Here is a 16,167-nt window from a genome sequence, read left to right on the forward strand (position 1 = left end):
AAACTAGGTTATTATTATTATTGAAGACAGCAGTTTGGAGATGTTTATGTATAGTGTTACTGACTTAGGTACGGTGTTACTGTTGCAGATTTGTGTGGAGATATTTATATATAACATTAATAACTTAGCTAGGTTGTTATTGTTCTAGATTGTTGTGTGGAGATACTTATTTATAATGTTAATAACTTAGCTAGGTTGTTGTCGTTCCAGACTGTTGTGTGAAGATATTTATTATGATACTAACTTAGTTAGGTTGTTATTATTCCAGACTAATGTTTGGAAATATGTATATGTATTTGTAATGTTAGTGACTTAGCTAGGTTGTTATTATCCCAGACTATTGTATGGAAATACTTATACATATTTGTAATGTTAGTGACTTAGCTAGGTTGTTATTATCCCAGACTATTGTATGGAAATACTTGTATATATTTGTAATGTTAGTGACTTAGCCAGGTTGTTATTGTTCCAAACTGATGTAGAATAGGAGACCTCAGTTTATATTATTTGTATATGATCCAGTGGTTCATATTAAAATAGATGAATCATGTTTCAAAAAGTAATAAAAGATTAAACTAAATTAAGAAGGGACAGGAAACGATTAAAATGAAGGATCGAATAAAACGATACTTGTGATTCCAAAAAAGTTTGGTCTAATGTGTTAAAGATGATCATAAAGAGTTATAATGATAAAAAGAGAAGTAATAAAGTAATGTTTGGAGTGAAGTGAAGAAAGAAGAGAACAGAAGTGGCTAAACCAACCATTATGTTATCTTAAAATATTGTAAAATAGGTAGTGAGCTACTAAAGCTAGTATTGTTTGTTTGTTTTTGAATTTCGCGCATAGCCGACCCTAATTTTGCAGTGTAAGACTAGAGGGAAGGCAGCTAGTCATCACCACCCACCGCCAACTCTTGGGCTACTTTTTTACCAACGAATAGTGGGATTACAACACTCCCACGGCTAAAAGGGCGAGTATCTTTGGTATGACGGGGATTCAAACATGTAGCTCTCAGATTATAAGTCGAGTACCCTAACTACCTGGCCATGCCGAGCCCAGGAAACCTAGAAAAAGAATCAAATAACGGAGAATGTACATAAATGGCACACACAAAAATAAATTGAATAAGGAATCAGACAAGTGATTGTTTTAACTATACCACTAAGATACAGAAATGATCCTAGAGTTCTATAAAGATGCATTGTTTCAATTATATTGTTAAGCAAGTGACTAAAAGAAAGAATATATGCGTGGATGATTTGTATCTGTATCGTTAAATACGTGAACCAGTAATGGAATGAATCTGGAGATGAATGACAACTCATTCTTTTACTTATATTATTAGACGTGTAACTACAATAATAAACCTAAAAACAGATAATACACTTGATGTTGATCATGCGACTGGAGAAAGATCTGTAGAGATTGGTGATAATTTATGTTTTACTTGGGGTACTAAATATTTGATAAGGAAAGTTCGTGTACAAATGGATAACATGGTTGTTAACCATTTGCATCGGAGGAATGATATAGACATACTTCATTGTCTTATTTTTATTATTACACATGTGCACTAGAGAAATAAATCTAGGCGTGGAAATGACCCGTTGTTTTACCCGATTGTTAGTAACCATGTGTACTAGAAAAATTCATTTAACGATAGATATAATTCGTTGTTTTAATTGGTTGTTTAAAATATTCAACTGTATCAATGAATCTGTGAATAGTATCTCGTTCTTTAACTTCTGTTTTAACAATATTTGATAAGAGATATTAATCTAGCTATTTTAAGTATGTAATAAATTATCAGTCATATGATTCGAGATATGAATCCAGAAACATATTGTTTTACATGTTATGTTAATAATGTGGTTAAATAAACGAATCTAGAAATGGATCTAAATCGTTGTTTTATCCGCATTGTTAAACATGTACTAGAGGAATAGATCTGAATACGGATTATAAGCTGTTATTTAACCTGTGCTATTAAACATGTGATTAGTAAATGAATCATTTACACAACAGAAAGCTGCCACTGATAACGTACTCTGCGTAATTACATGCTTAGTTACACTGCTAAACAAGTTAACATCTATCTATATAATCATGTTTATAATTATCATCAATCACTCCATACTGTTAACGAGTAAATCCGTAAAATATATATTTTATCCGGTGTCGTTAAACATGTGACATGAAAAATGAATCAATAAACAGATAGTAACTAGAGACAGGATAAAGAACAGATGAAATCTTTATAAATAAAGTAATTCTAAAAAAAAATCTACGAATGAATAAAGATTTAAAAGAGCATTAACGTCAGCAAAAGTGAAGAAAGAGTCATATATATACATATATATATATATCAACCGAATAAGGGCTGAGAACTTGTAGTTAATGGGTCGTTGAAATGAGATCAATTTTTGGAATTGTTGAAGTAAATCGTTTACTTATCGTGGCTGAGATTCTTTTAGAGTTCGAACATCTGCTCCTTGGTTTAGACTCTAGAGGAAACGTGTCCCCATGTTGTTGCTCTGACGGAAATAATGTCTGTTTTTTGAATAGAGTTTTCAATGTTGATAAGCCTCTGTTCCTCCAATACGAAAATAAGTTATGTGTTGTCATTGAAAGTTATTGCATGTAAGCTACAGCAAATGGAAAAGTTTGAAAACGCCCACAAAGTTTGAAAGAACAATTGAGAATTCTGAAAAGAAAAACTGTATACGCCTTATTGTTTCCTAAGAAAAACAATAGCTTTTGGAAAATACAGTCCTACAAACACCACGGAAACTTGTAGTTTATTGCATAAATGTTCCAGTGTTTGAATAGACAAAAATAAATCAAGAATTTCATTATTCACCGACTTCTGAAAATGCAGCAACACTTGCTTTGAAATAAATAGTAATATTTAAACATTACCCAGTTTCGATTTTCTCTTGAATAATTTGAATGACTTGAGAACTGTTTGATCATGGCGTATTTAGCTGTTTCTTTACATGGTTTGACTAAATGCGTGGTCTAATAATACATGGTTTGGCTTAATACGTAATTTATCAATAAAAGCTTACTAGATACATGATGTACCAATACATGGTTTAACAAGCACATTTAGATTTTGAGTCGTACCTAGGATTTTGACCACGTGTACATGTGCGTACGTATTTTGACATAAAATATTTATCTGCATTATTTTACTTGTGAGAATTTTCTCATAACAACATTCCTAGTTTAAGACCCATTGTTTAACACCCCTTTATGTTCATTACTCAACATACATGTCGAGCTTTACAATTTCTTCGAGGCTTCACTAATAAATAAGCAGCTTCTTTAATTCGTAGCTCAGTTTTTTTAGATTTACAACTTCAAAAGGGAATGATTATGTAATCGTAGTCTGTTCCAACAGAATATTAACAAACCATTTGTTAAAGAATTGCGCCAAAATGTTCCAATATAAAGCTTTTTTCTCGCCATATTATTATTTCTCAGATTATATAGAATATATAGAGATTAAGATAAGACTGACGCTTAAAAACATCAGTCTGAAACAAAACATGTGGCAGTGGTTATACATGTGATATGTTGTATTTCTCTAATGGACACTGAGTTCAGAATTGAGAGTTCAGGCAGTTTACTTTAAGACTAATTGAAATCTGGAGCTTAGATAACTGACATAATTTTCGAATAATTTATTAAAATATAAATAGCCATGAACTTTAACTAAATGTTCTTATGTTACTTTAAGCAGCATGTATCTGTGTTTTTCAACTCTCTATTAATTGGTAAATCGATATGACTTTATAATCTTTTTCTTGCAAGTTATCTCCTATGTCAAGTTTTTGCAAACCGATATACAAACATGTCAGCACTATTCTTATTTTTAATACCTTTGTTCAGTTTTTGAGCTCACATTAAACATGTCAATTCTGTTAAGTTGTTAATCTTATTTTTATTTTTATTTTTAAACACGCCAGTTGTGTTTTTACAACTTTTGTCAAGTCTTTTAAAGAAACATGTTAAACATATCAACTTTGTTCTCAAAACTCCTGTTCAGTTTTTAAACATTTTAGTTTTTTCTCTAAAATTAAAATTTAGGCAGTTTTGAAATCGAGCTATTCTGCGACACTATTATTCTCATATTTAGTAGCAACAAGACTGTTGAATTTGACCCAAACTTGGATACATTTGATGTTAAAATACAATAGGAGAGGTCTTGTTTGTGAAAAAAACAAAACAAAACTATAGTTGTTTATGAGTTATTCCGAAGAAGTTTTACAAATTCTTTTGTGGCTAGTAACCTGTAATAAACATTATAGAATAACTTATTTAGGATATTTGTATGATTTATGTCTTTTTTATGAAACATTTTTAACTTGTAATTAATTATGCTTAATCTATTTCTGAATAATGTGATTTGTTTTTAGTGCAATTTTTCATGCTGAGGTCTGGTGAATTAATGAATTTGACAATGAAACATTGATAACTAGGTAATAGAATATTGTATATAACTACAAGTTCGAATGATGTGCAAAGGTTTATTATAGTCTGTGTTATGAAGTATTTTTTGAAAACAAACCAACCAAGTTTGAATGAATACAAACCTACAGTTTATGGACTGAAGTTACCACACATGGGTATTTACCATATTATGTAGAAAATATATTAAGGAATTGTACAAATATGTTGTCTATATTTACTAGCATAAACATTCATTTACCAACAAACATTTTAAAAGGATTTTGAAACTACTGACGACTTCATTTAATTTTGCAAAAGAAGGGTTAGTGCAGAGACTACAGCAATAAATAATTTCGATTATTCTTTTGTCTCAAAGTCTGTAGTTTTCTCTTTATATTTAGTGGAACTACCGAAGATAATGAAGATATTAACATGTTTTCTGATCTTAATAATATTATATTAAGCAAGTACAATAGTTTTATACTTCAAGCCTTTGTATAATTGTTAAAACGGTTATCGAACGTGGCAGAAGTGTTCTTAAAAACTATTGTTTTTTTGTTTTTTTTATAAATGATTAAACATTTTTTTTGTTTCGTACACGTATCTTAATCAAAATTTAGATAAAAGTAATGCTCGTATACATGATGTAGAATTGTAATAAAGATGGAATAATACGTTAGGGTTATTTCTTTACTATATTGATTTTTTTCAGGGAAACGACATTATGACTGTGAAGTGAATAGAAAGTTCATGTGATAACCAGCTCTGCACCAAGGTAGGTTTGTAGAACGAGGGTTTTGTTTCTAATCCTAAAGCGGGTGTGTCTTACAATATTTATGTGTATGCTTGATGTGGCGAGGTTCTATTGTTTACTCAAAAAAATAAGTTTGTGTACCTCCAGTTATAAGAAGTTTAAGCACGTATGTCAAGTTCTACTGTGTTTGTTTTTTCTGAAATGCATTTCTTTTTTAAGAAACTCTGTATTTTGTGAACGTCGATACGACAAGTGGTATCAGTTTAAAATGCCCTCTGGTTATTGCGTGACGAACTTTGACTTGAAGTAATGTTCCATTTTCATCACAACATCAATTTTAACAATATCCCCCATTCTTGCAGCAAAACAACATCCCTACAACGTGTTTCATTGTTTTAATTACACATCACTGCTTAAACGTTTTATTAATACACCTACTGAACATTCAGAAAACACAATCTTTATTTTATTAGTCCACAACACGATGTTCCATTCGTTTTTTTTAAATCTCATTAATTGTTTTAGGAAACATTATGACGCTTTACCTTATTCACACACGCATGAAATATTAAACATGTTTGGCTACAGTTCTTCCATATAGTTTTTGTTCTTGCGCTCACGTTTAAACAGCTCTCTTGTCGATTCTAATTCCATGCGTATCTTGTAATTCTACATTTATTTCTTAGGGTGTCTAAGACCGGCTTGAAAATAAAATTCTTTGCACGACAGTATAATTTCGTCTGGATGTTTTTTCTTCGAAGATTCCTTTTCTTATCACTATTTAAACTCGCAATAACAGCGAAACGATCGATTCTTCTTCAGTTCCAAACACCTCTGAAACATCAAGTATTTGTTCAATATATTCTTGTGTGTTTAATTTTTCATTTTATGAACTTTGTGTTTCTTTATGTTTAAGCGCAAAACTACACAGTAGGCTATCTGATCTCCCGATCCCAGTTCTTAGCGTTATAAGTGTTTTTGCTTATTTGTATTGCCTATTCATTTGTATATTGCATTTATTTTTTTCTGTTTAAACTTAAAAATATTTGAATGACCCGGACAAGCTGCTTGGCGTTCGTTGCAGTGGGTTCAGTTGAGTGATGGTGGTGATTTAAAACACTACACGAAAAACAAAAGAATCATAACGAAAACGTAACAGTGGCTGAAACCCATTCAATAAACATTTAATAGTGTCTACTGGTGTTTGATTTTAAGCGCAATGCTACACAGTTTGCCATCTGCAAAATGCCAACCACAGGTATCGAAACATGAATTTTAACTTGAAAAGCCCCCAAGCTTACTACTGAGCGACTGAAGAGTTTTTGTTACTGAAATATGTAATTATGTCATGTTACTATTTATGAAGTAGGCAATTATGTCTATTTATAATTACAAAACAATAAGTGAATATAACGCAAATAGTCAAAAAAAGATAAACACTATTAATATATTTCTGACAGTGATTCCTTTTCTTGTCTCCGCGGGAGATACAACAGATTATCAAAACAAACAAACCATTTCCCTTTAGTATATAAAAATACATTGCATCAGAGTAAACTCCATGTTTATATCCTACATTGGTACAATGAGACAGCGCCACACAAACATAATATTTATAAAAGTACAAGCAGTTATACTATTCCCAGCAATGTAGTTAATGCAACATGATAAAAGTGTAGAAGTACACATCATGAGGGCATATTAATTGTTCACATTTATAAGTACATATTTGAACAAAATACATGTTAACTTTACAGAAAAAAATTTGAACTAAGCCAACTTCTTATATTGTATTTACTGTAGTATTCTATTGTACTAATAGTAGACTGACCATATATCTAGTCCTACAAGTGCATCATCTTGAAGTGTTTATAATCAGTGCTGAATAACCAGGATAATGTGTTAATTCGTTGTGCTTATAAGGTTTAAAACCAGAAGACGTAATTCCACATTGCAATTACACGTAATCCATGTGATTATTTGTGTATAGTGAGGCAACAACACAGAATGTTGTTCTTCAGCATACTTGTATATAACTGTTAAACTTCTTTAGATATGACTTCGCTTTACACTTGTATGTGACTGTTAAACTTCTTTCAGTGAAATAGGTTCTAACCCCCACTTGCTGGTTACCATTAGGCTTCTTCTAGATATAATCAATTCTAAATCAGTAACACTTTGCTCTACACTACTTTTATTTATTTCCAGTATATTTATTGGTGCTTACTAAGCTCTAAACCCAATTTTGTTTTAATTATATTGTATTTACTTACAATTCATTCTTAACCATTGAGAGGGTTAACTACAAACCACATAAATACAAGTGTTCATTATGTTTTTGGCAGTAACTACAAACCACATAAATACAAGTGTTCATTATGTTTTTGATAGTAACTACAAACCACATAAATACAAGTGTTCATTATGTTTTTGGTAGTAACTACAAACCACATAAATACAAGTGTTCATTATGTTTTTGATAGTAACTACAAACCACATAAATACAAGTGTTCATTATGTTTTTGGTAGTAACTACAAACCACATAAATACAAGTGCTCATTATGTTTTTGATAGTAACTACAAACCACATAAATACAAGTGTTCATTATGTTTTTGGTAGTAACTACAAACCACATAAATACAAGTGTTCATTGTATTTTCGATAGCAGCTACAAACCACATAAATACAAATGTTCATTATGTTTTCAGAAGTAACTACAAACCAAATAAATACAAGTGCTCATTATGTTTTTGGTAGTAACTACAAACCACATGAATACAAGTGTTCATTATGTTTTTGGTAGTGACCAAATACCCTAAATACGAGTGTTCGTTATGTATGGTGGGCAGTTAGGGTTATTTCGTACACTGTGCTGTATATTAAGTTTACATGTTGTTATTATACTGGTTGTTTTACAGAATAAAATATGAGTAATTTCTTTTTGCTACACGTGAAATACTACGTTTGAATAGAATCAAACAGAATAGTTTAGTTGGGCGTAGTTTTGAGTAAGTTTTACCGTGTTTATCCGATAATAAGACCTACCCATAAAATAAGACCTAGTGTGATTTTTGGGGATAGTTTTAATATAAGCCCTACCCTTAAAATAAGCCCTAGTTAAGAGTGGCAGGAAGAGGAAAGAAATAAAAAAATTATTAATTAGTTTAATAGTTAATTAGTTTGTTTAAGTATTAATCAGTTAGTTTAATAGTTTAATAATAGTTTATTTTAAATGGTTAGTTTAATAGTTTTACTTTGTAACTTCATTTTTTTAATATATCAAAATAAGACATCCCCCGAAAATAAGCCCTAGTGTCATATTTTGAAGTGAAAATTAATATAAGCCCTGTCTTATTTTCGGAGAAACACGGTATATTTATACTCTTAATGGTATGTATTACCATTGCAGATGTAAATAGAAGTACGTCATATCACGTTTTCATCATTAGAAATATAAAAAGAAACCGTAACATTATGTTTTGTTTGTTGTTTCTTTTTTGTCTGTTTTTTGAATTTCGCGCAAAGCTACACGTGGGCTATCTGCGCTAGCCGTCCCTAATTTAGTAGTGTAAGACTAAAGGGAAGGCAGCTAGTCATCACCACCCACTGTCAACTCTTGGGCTACTCTTTTACCAACGAATAATGGGATTGACCATTACATTATAACGCCCCCACGGCTGAAAGGGCAAGCATGTTTGGTGCGACGTGGATTCGAGCCCGCGACCCTCACATTACGAGTCGCACGCCTTAATCCACCTGGCCATGCCGGGCCTTATGTTTTGTTATAGCTGATATAAAAATATGTAATATCGCGTTTTACCAAAGAAGACCTAAAAAGTATCTTATACCACATGTTTCACCATAAGAAACATAAAGAGAGTTGTGTATCACACATTTCACAATAAGAGTCACAAGGAAAGTTATGTAATAATATGCATGACACCATGGAGACTTAACGAAAAGTACACAACCATATATGTATATATGTTACCTTAAAAAATAAGCGGAAGTATGTAGTAACATATGTGTAACCACATCACTCATAATAAAGAGTACATGGTGATATATATGCCACCATATATATATATCACTTATTGTTGATATTAATAATTATCGGTATTATTGTTATTAACAACAATAAAACTATGTAATAATAAATATACGAAAGCGTACGTGCTCAGAGATGTATCTGGTATATTAAATCCAGAAAATTTGAGCAACACACAAATAGATATAGCCTAAAAAATATAAGTTTTAAAAAAACAGAACGGCAAATTGAATTGAAACAAACACGTGCTACGTAAAATTTCAAGTTGAGCATATATGATCCTGGTCCTCGCGACGCACGTGCTCCAATCACATAATCGATTTGCGCTGCAGCACAGTTCTATTCACAATTCCATTACCTGACTGGAACTCTATATAAAACAGTAATGCACAAAACAAAATTCTCTTGAGAAAAGTGAATAACGTACTTGAAGCATCGTAACTCAGTACAGAAGGTTTTTTACGCGTCCAGCATCAAATGGAACTTGGTAAAAATTCGTACATAAATATTAGATCTCTGGAGACAATATGTAAATAACCAGAAATAGTATATTGATTTTCTAAGTATATTTTCCATAGATGGCTTGGAAAGTTATAGCAACCATCCATTAAACCTGCAGAACATAATTAAATTATTCTTCTTACATAATTTGTTCATGGTGTTCAAAAGCTCTAGTGGTCTACGTTATTCATAATGGAACTTCAACCATCTTTTCAGGTTACCAAAACCAACAATAAAGCGACTATCAGATGTCATAAGAACACATAAAAAAGCCTGTTATTTTATTATAAAAGCTTCACGTAATCTCTTTTAAAGATTATCTAACTCGTATTTTTGTTCATCTAACATATATGCAATATCCAAATATTTCTGTTAGTTTTTCTTCAAGCGAAACGACAAGAAAAACACCTGCACTTTTAATCCTGAAAGATGCCTTTCGTAGTGTTTTAATGAATAATTTTGATTTTAATATACAACTGCTTGAAGAAGGTTTTTTATTTATTTATCTGAGCCTTCCTTTGAAAATAAAAATAAATAAGATTTTGAGTTTAGATTCCGGTTGACTTTGGTTTTTCATTTTATGATCAGAGAACAAGGCGCATCATAGCGGTTTTGTCATTAATTCTAGAATCTCTTTAGAGAAACAGATTATATTGCGTGCCACGATGGCTCTCTACCCACATTAATTACATTTATTTTGGGGGGATTAGTAGAGTGTAACCAAAAACACTTTGTGAATTCTGTGTTCCACAAATTAAAACTGAGGATAGTTTGTTTTAATTTCTTTAACATTGTAGAATGTCTTGGAAGTTATGAAGAAATTCCATGGCTCAAACGTTTCCTGGCTTGTCTTCGATAACCGAAAAAGGTCGAAACGTTGTTCGCTTCTCCACGTAAAAAAATGTTCTCAACCCAAACGAGCCGTTTTCACATATATATTTCTCTACAAGTGGGTTTTCTCCACATCACTGTTTACGTCAGATTAACTATAGGATGTTCTCTACCTACACTGTAAAATACAGTTAAGTTGTAATTCTTTTGTCATGAATATCACGCATTAAACTCTAACATACAAGTAGAAACTAAACAAACTAGATCGCCAACATGTAATAGAGATGACGAAGGCCTGTTAGGGATTACACAGACAATATTGATCAAACGCCTAGTGAAGGTATTTATTTCTCCATCGTATAAGGCAAATCAGAGTCAACGCTAGGGGATACTGAGATGACTTTGTCCTACCCAAGTTTGTTGCTTCTAACGGTTCAAAAATTATAGAAAGAATTTTTTTAAATCGTATGGATTAAAACAGAGTACTAATAAACATATTGATTCATGCAACTGTTAAGCGTAGTTCGCAAATTTCCTTTGAAGTACGTAACTTAAAGATATAATCTTTGATGACGAGAAACCCACTTGAAATACAAATGTATCTCAAAATGGTTGTTATGGGCATTAACATTTTTACTGATGAGCACAGATCAACGTTTCGACCTTCCTAGATCATCTGTTGTTCTCTGTTTATCAATAAAAATGTTAATGCCATACCAGCCGTTCTGAGGTACTTTGAGACATAATCTATTCTTAACATAAACTACTAAGAAAATTTATATTACAACGAAAAGTAATATTTTATAATATACTACTACTAAACATTACAGTTTAAGATTTACATAATTTTAAGCTGTTGGTTTAAAAACTATTTCATTTCATTTAAATGTAATATTAAAATATAACAGAAGGAGTTGATACGATCTGTGACCTAACCAAAGCTCTTTATAATTTGATCATAATCCTCATTACACTTTGTATTATATTCTTATCTTCTACTTAACTAAGCATGTTCATTACTTATAATCTAAGCTGTGTGTTTTTATCTTAATTTAGGTTCAACAAACAACTCCAATGCTACTTCCTGTTTTGTTCCTTCCATTTAAACTCAGTGTAATGTAACGATCACCACTATTGTTGGCGACATTACGAGCCTAAGAAGTGAGAGCACACTTCATGGATAAACAGAAATAAAATTTGATTATATATTGCTTTTCACCTTATGAACTATCCTTATTTATTGCTCATCGCATTGTTAGCTGAAAACCTTTACGTGGATTTAAACGGAACAAAGAAAATACTGAAAATATACCTGGTAACCAATTATTTTTGTGCATTTTCCTTCAGTTTAAACGTCCGATTATATCCACCAGATGAAAGACCAACAACAGTTTATACCAGCACGTATTAGTTGATGTTACCTTAACACTCATACGAAAAGTGGAGCCTAATAGGCCCCAGAGCAACTTGAAAGGTTATTAATATTAGGCTAATAATTTTGTATTTAAATGAGATTGCCATTTAAATCCATTAATGAATGGATTAACGAGATTCCCACTGTCCCTATCTACTATCTAGCGAAACCACAGCCAGGGGAACGGGCTTGGAGAAATCAGGACTAGAAACGTCTTTTCGTAGGAGTGTTAAATATATGCACACAACAAATGTTACAATGTAACTAAATGTTTCTTCTGTTACCTTAATTTCATCGTACTTATCAGGCCTCTGTATGCAAGTTCGTATCTGAAAGATTAAAGATATAAAACTAATTATAATGTTATTCGTTATTTAAATGTACTTAGTTGAAAGAAGTCAGAATAACCGTATTTCAAAGAGCCTAATACATTTTTAAACAACTTCAGAATTTTTTACTTCCATGGAAAATACGGGACTTGAACGTCATAAACACTATCATAGCTTCATTCTAATTGTTAAATCACGACGCAATTACCAGTGATTTAATTTATAATGTTTTAGCTATGAAAAGGTAAACACATTGTTGTACGATCATTTCAACCGTTCCATTCACTTCGTTTCTATGCAGATCAGGAACTTAATGATTCCTTACGTGATATAAAATGCAAATGACTGGCCAGTCTAAGCTGGAAATTAAACGAATATTTGGTAGAGATAACTTTAGATCTTCACAATTCATGATAGTTCGCCTCAGTGGGTGTGGCCAAGATGAACAACAACGGCAACCTTTTAACAATATAGTTATTGTAACAATGCAATCAAGATGTTGGTAAGATTCTAAGGTTCATAGCATCTTTAGTAATTGGAGTCAAGCATACGAAGTCTCTCTCAAGAGAATTCCATCAAGCTGTGACCATTCCAGTTCAATCCTTTCTTTTTTAAGAAATGCATCCGTTGGCTTAGCACAGTGGGGTAGGTATTATAACCTTTTAGGCTAAACTCAAGCCCAATGACACCTGCATATAGATGCATAAAACGTCGAATAGTGTGGCCTATATAACTTGTGGCATTAAAGACATGTTTTCCTGAAATGTCCACATGTCACTCAAGGCATATTCTTCCATACATCGTACTCCTTTAATCTACATAAAATCATATTTTGATATTAAAATGGAGATTGAACCTTGTTCCAGAGTATATCCAAATTAGTTTGTGTCTCCTATTATATGGCTACAGGGTGAAACGCGGCCCGTCTTTATCTGTAAAAAAAAAAAAAACGTTATTCCGTTGGTCTACTGGTCATGTTGTTAAGACCGTTACGGACGAGCTACGTTGGATCTGTTTACAAAAATGATTCATCTTATTGAACACTGACATAAACAGAGTATACAAAACTGATTTGTATGCCAGGCACATAATATAACGTCTGATTCAGTCTCAAAGCATATACCCGATTATTTAACTGGCAGAGAGCGACTGTTTTTTGTGTTGTGAATAATGGTTTTGCTTTGTTCAGGAGTCTACATTGCCCCATTAGGTTTCGCATTATTCTAATGACATTCTTGAACACTTATAGCTAACTTAACGAATATCTGTTGTTATTGAACGACACTTTGAACTGACCTGAAACAACCTGCTGTTACTGGACGACACTTTTGGACACTTGGAGCTAACCTGCAACGCTCTGCTGTTACTGTTTGACACTTTGAGACACTGGAAGCTAAGAGACAACAATCCGCTATTATTTGATGACACTTTTGAATACTTTTAGTTAATTTGCAAAAACCTGCTATCATTGGATAATACTTTGGAACAATTGAACTAACATGCAAAAACCTGTTGTTATTAAATAACACCATGACACGTAGAGCTAACTTACAATAACCTGCTGTTATTGGGCGATACTTTGAGATACAAAGAATAATTTTAACAGCTTGCTGTGATTAGAAGTTTTCCGTTTGTCCGTTGATCCTCCATATAAGTGAAACATCCAAATGTCCTCTTTCAGGATTATCCAAGGTTCATGAACCATGTGGCGTGCTCTGAGTTATATTATTAACAACTAGCTGAGACACGATTATGTGAGACTACTGTATACCACAAGATGAATGACTAATCACTTGTATGTCAGGCCAAGTCACTGATGCCTAATTAGTATAACAGTGACTTAAGTATGATTTTGTCGTGTCATATATCTATAACGTTTCGATTTTCTTTCTGTAGTTCAGCTAAAAGTACATTGTAGAGTAAAAGGTAACATAAGCATATTGAAGTAATTATACCTCGATACGACTTTTCAAAGACTGTAACTGTTTCGAAGGCTTGTCTGATATCTATCAGAGAACTTTAATGCTAGTCAAATAATAAGGTTTGATCAGGACCCAGATAGCAGACTGGTAACAGCAAGTAAAAATTTCAGATTACAGTCAGTAAGGTTAGCTGGTGTCTATCCGTAACCTTTTTTAATAAATGCTACCAAATATATTGAAGTAAAATTATAACATTCGGGAGAAATATGTAATAATTGTCAAAACATTGTCTATAATGGTAAGTCAAACTTACAGATTTTTCCTATGAAGATTTTCAGCGAAGTAGTATTACTTAATCATACATAGGAAAGTTAACAGATTGAGTAAAGTTTCTGAGCTATACGTTTCAAGCTTGTCTAATAACACCTAACAAAAATACGTGACTAAATTTCATAATAGTGTCTGAACATGCCTAGGATAGTTTCCTAACCACTTCTGTATTAGTTATCTGACCACTTCCATCCAAGTTATTATACTATATTTACCATAGTGCCATACATAACAGTATTTTTTGACATAGTCAACGCATTTGCTATAAGACTAAACTCATTAAAATTACATGTTTATACCAACTAAAATGGTTCGACCAGTGTAACTGCGTGACCATTCTCAGTAATAGCGTCTGATCACACCTAATAGTACACTAACACAAATTTTGTTCCTGGATAGTATAGGTTATTTCTTAATTGCTTGTGTTGTAAAAGTATAGAAAATGGCCATTATTCCCTTTAAACTTTGCTTGTGTGACCTGAATAATGAAATTTAGAAATTAACCTATTTTCTATGTAAAAACAGGCAAATTTACACATTTTCATTTGCATAAGGTCTCAATAAAACAACATATGAATCAAGATTTACATGTATTTATACTGAAGTTATACAAAAATGAACAAAAATGTTTAGAAGTGAGTTAGTTTTTCGAGATTTACGACCGTAATGTAAATCACTTTCACGTATCAGCCCCCAAATATATTCTCCCATCACGTTTTCATTATACGCTCCTTCGTAGCGGCGTTCAAAGTCCAGTATATCTTGGTGGGAGCGCTCACCTTGCTCTTCTGAGTATGCTCCCATGTTCTTTTCAAATTTATCAAAATGAACGTCAAGGATATGGACTTTCAGGAACATCCTGCAGCCCATTTTGCCGTAGTTCTTCACCAGAGCTTCAATCAGTTCCACATAATTTTCGGCCTTGTGATTGCCCAAGAAGTCCCGAACCACTACGACAAAGTTGCCCCAAGCTTTTTTCCCCTTCCTACTGAGCTTCATGGGGAATTCTGTGCACTCCAGGATCTTCTTTATTTGTGTTCCAACGAAGACATCAGCTTTGACATTTGTCTCAGACAGCTTAGGGAAGAAGTCTCGAAGGAACTTGAAGGCTGCAGAATCCTTATCAAGAGCTGTGACAAATTGTTTCATAAGACCCAATTTTATGTGAAATGGTGGGAACAACACCTTCTGGATGTCCACTAGTGGCTCACACTTGACACTGTGCATCCCCACAGAGAACTCGGTCCGTTGTGGCCAGTGCTTCCTGTTATAGATAACAAGGAAACTTGGTAAAGTGTCCTTGAATAGGTCTATGTGTTCACTTAGGCTAGGCAGCTAGAACTAAACTAAAATAGTGAACCTCTGTATATATATCACTATTTAAGTTCTAGAAAATTTTAAAATGTTGAAAATTCTCGTAAGTTCTACAACATTCTAGAAAATTCTTGTAAGTTTGAGAAAATTCTCTATCAGGTACTCAGCACTGAATCTACCTGGAATGTTCTGGAAAACAGGTAAATTTGAAAATTTCATTATCCAGGTCAGAAAAGCGAAGTTTAAGGAGAAAAATAAGTGTTTTC

General features: G+C 32.4%; 1 protein-coding gene across 1 annotated transcript in view; it reads left to right on the forward strand.

The window, feature by feature from the left end:
• The window catches only part of LOC143229237 (uncharacterized), a 32,992-nt gene extending 21,182 nt beyond the window's left edge, over window positions 1–11,810 (forward strand). Inside the window, exons 4-5 of the mRNA XM_076461275.1 lie at window positions 5,169–5,231; window positions 11,649–11,810. Of these exons, the coding sequence (XP_076317390.1) occupies window positions 5,169–5,184 (16 nt within the window). The 3' untranslated portion in view covers window positions 5,185–5,231; window positions 11,649–11,810. The remainder of the gene's footprint in view (window positions 1–5,168; window positions 5,232–11,648) is intronic.
• The last annotated feature ends 4,357 nt before the right edge of the window (window positions 11,811–16,167 follow it).

This window comes from Tachypleus tridentatus, chromosome 10 (assembly GCF_004210375.1).
Source record: "Tachypleus tridentatus isolate NWPU-2018 chromosome 10, ASM421037v1, whole genome shotgun sequence".
Classification (NCBI taxonomy): Eukaryota; Metazoa; Arthropoda; class Merostomata; order Xiphosura; family Limulidae; genus Tachypleus; species Tachypleus tridentatus.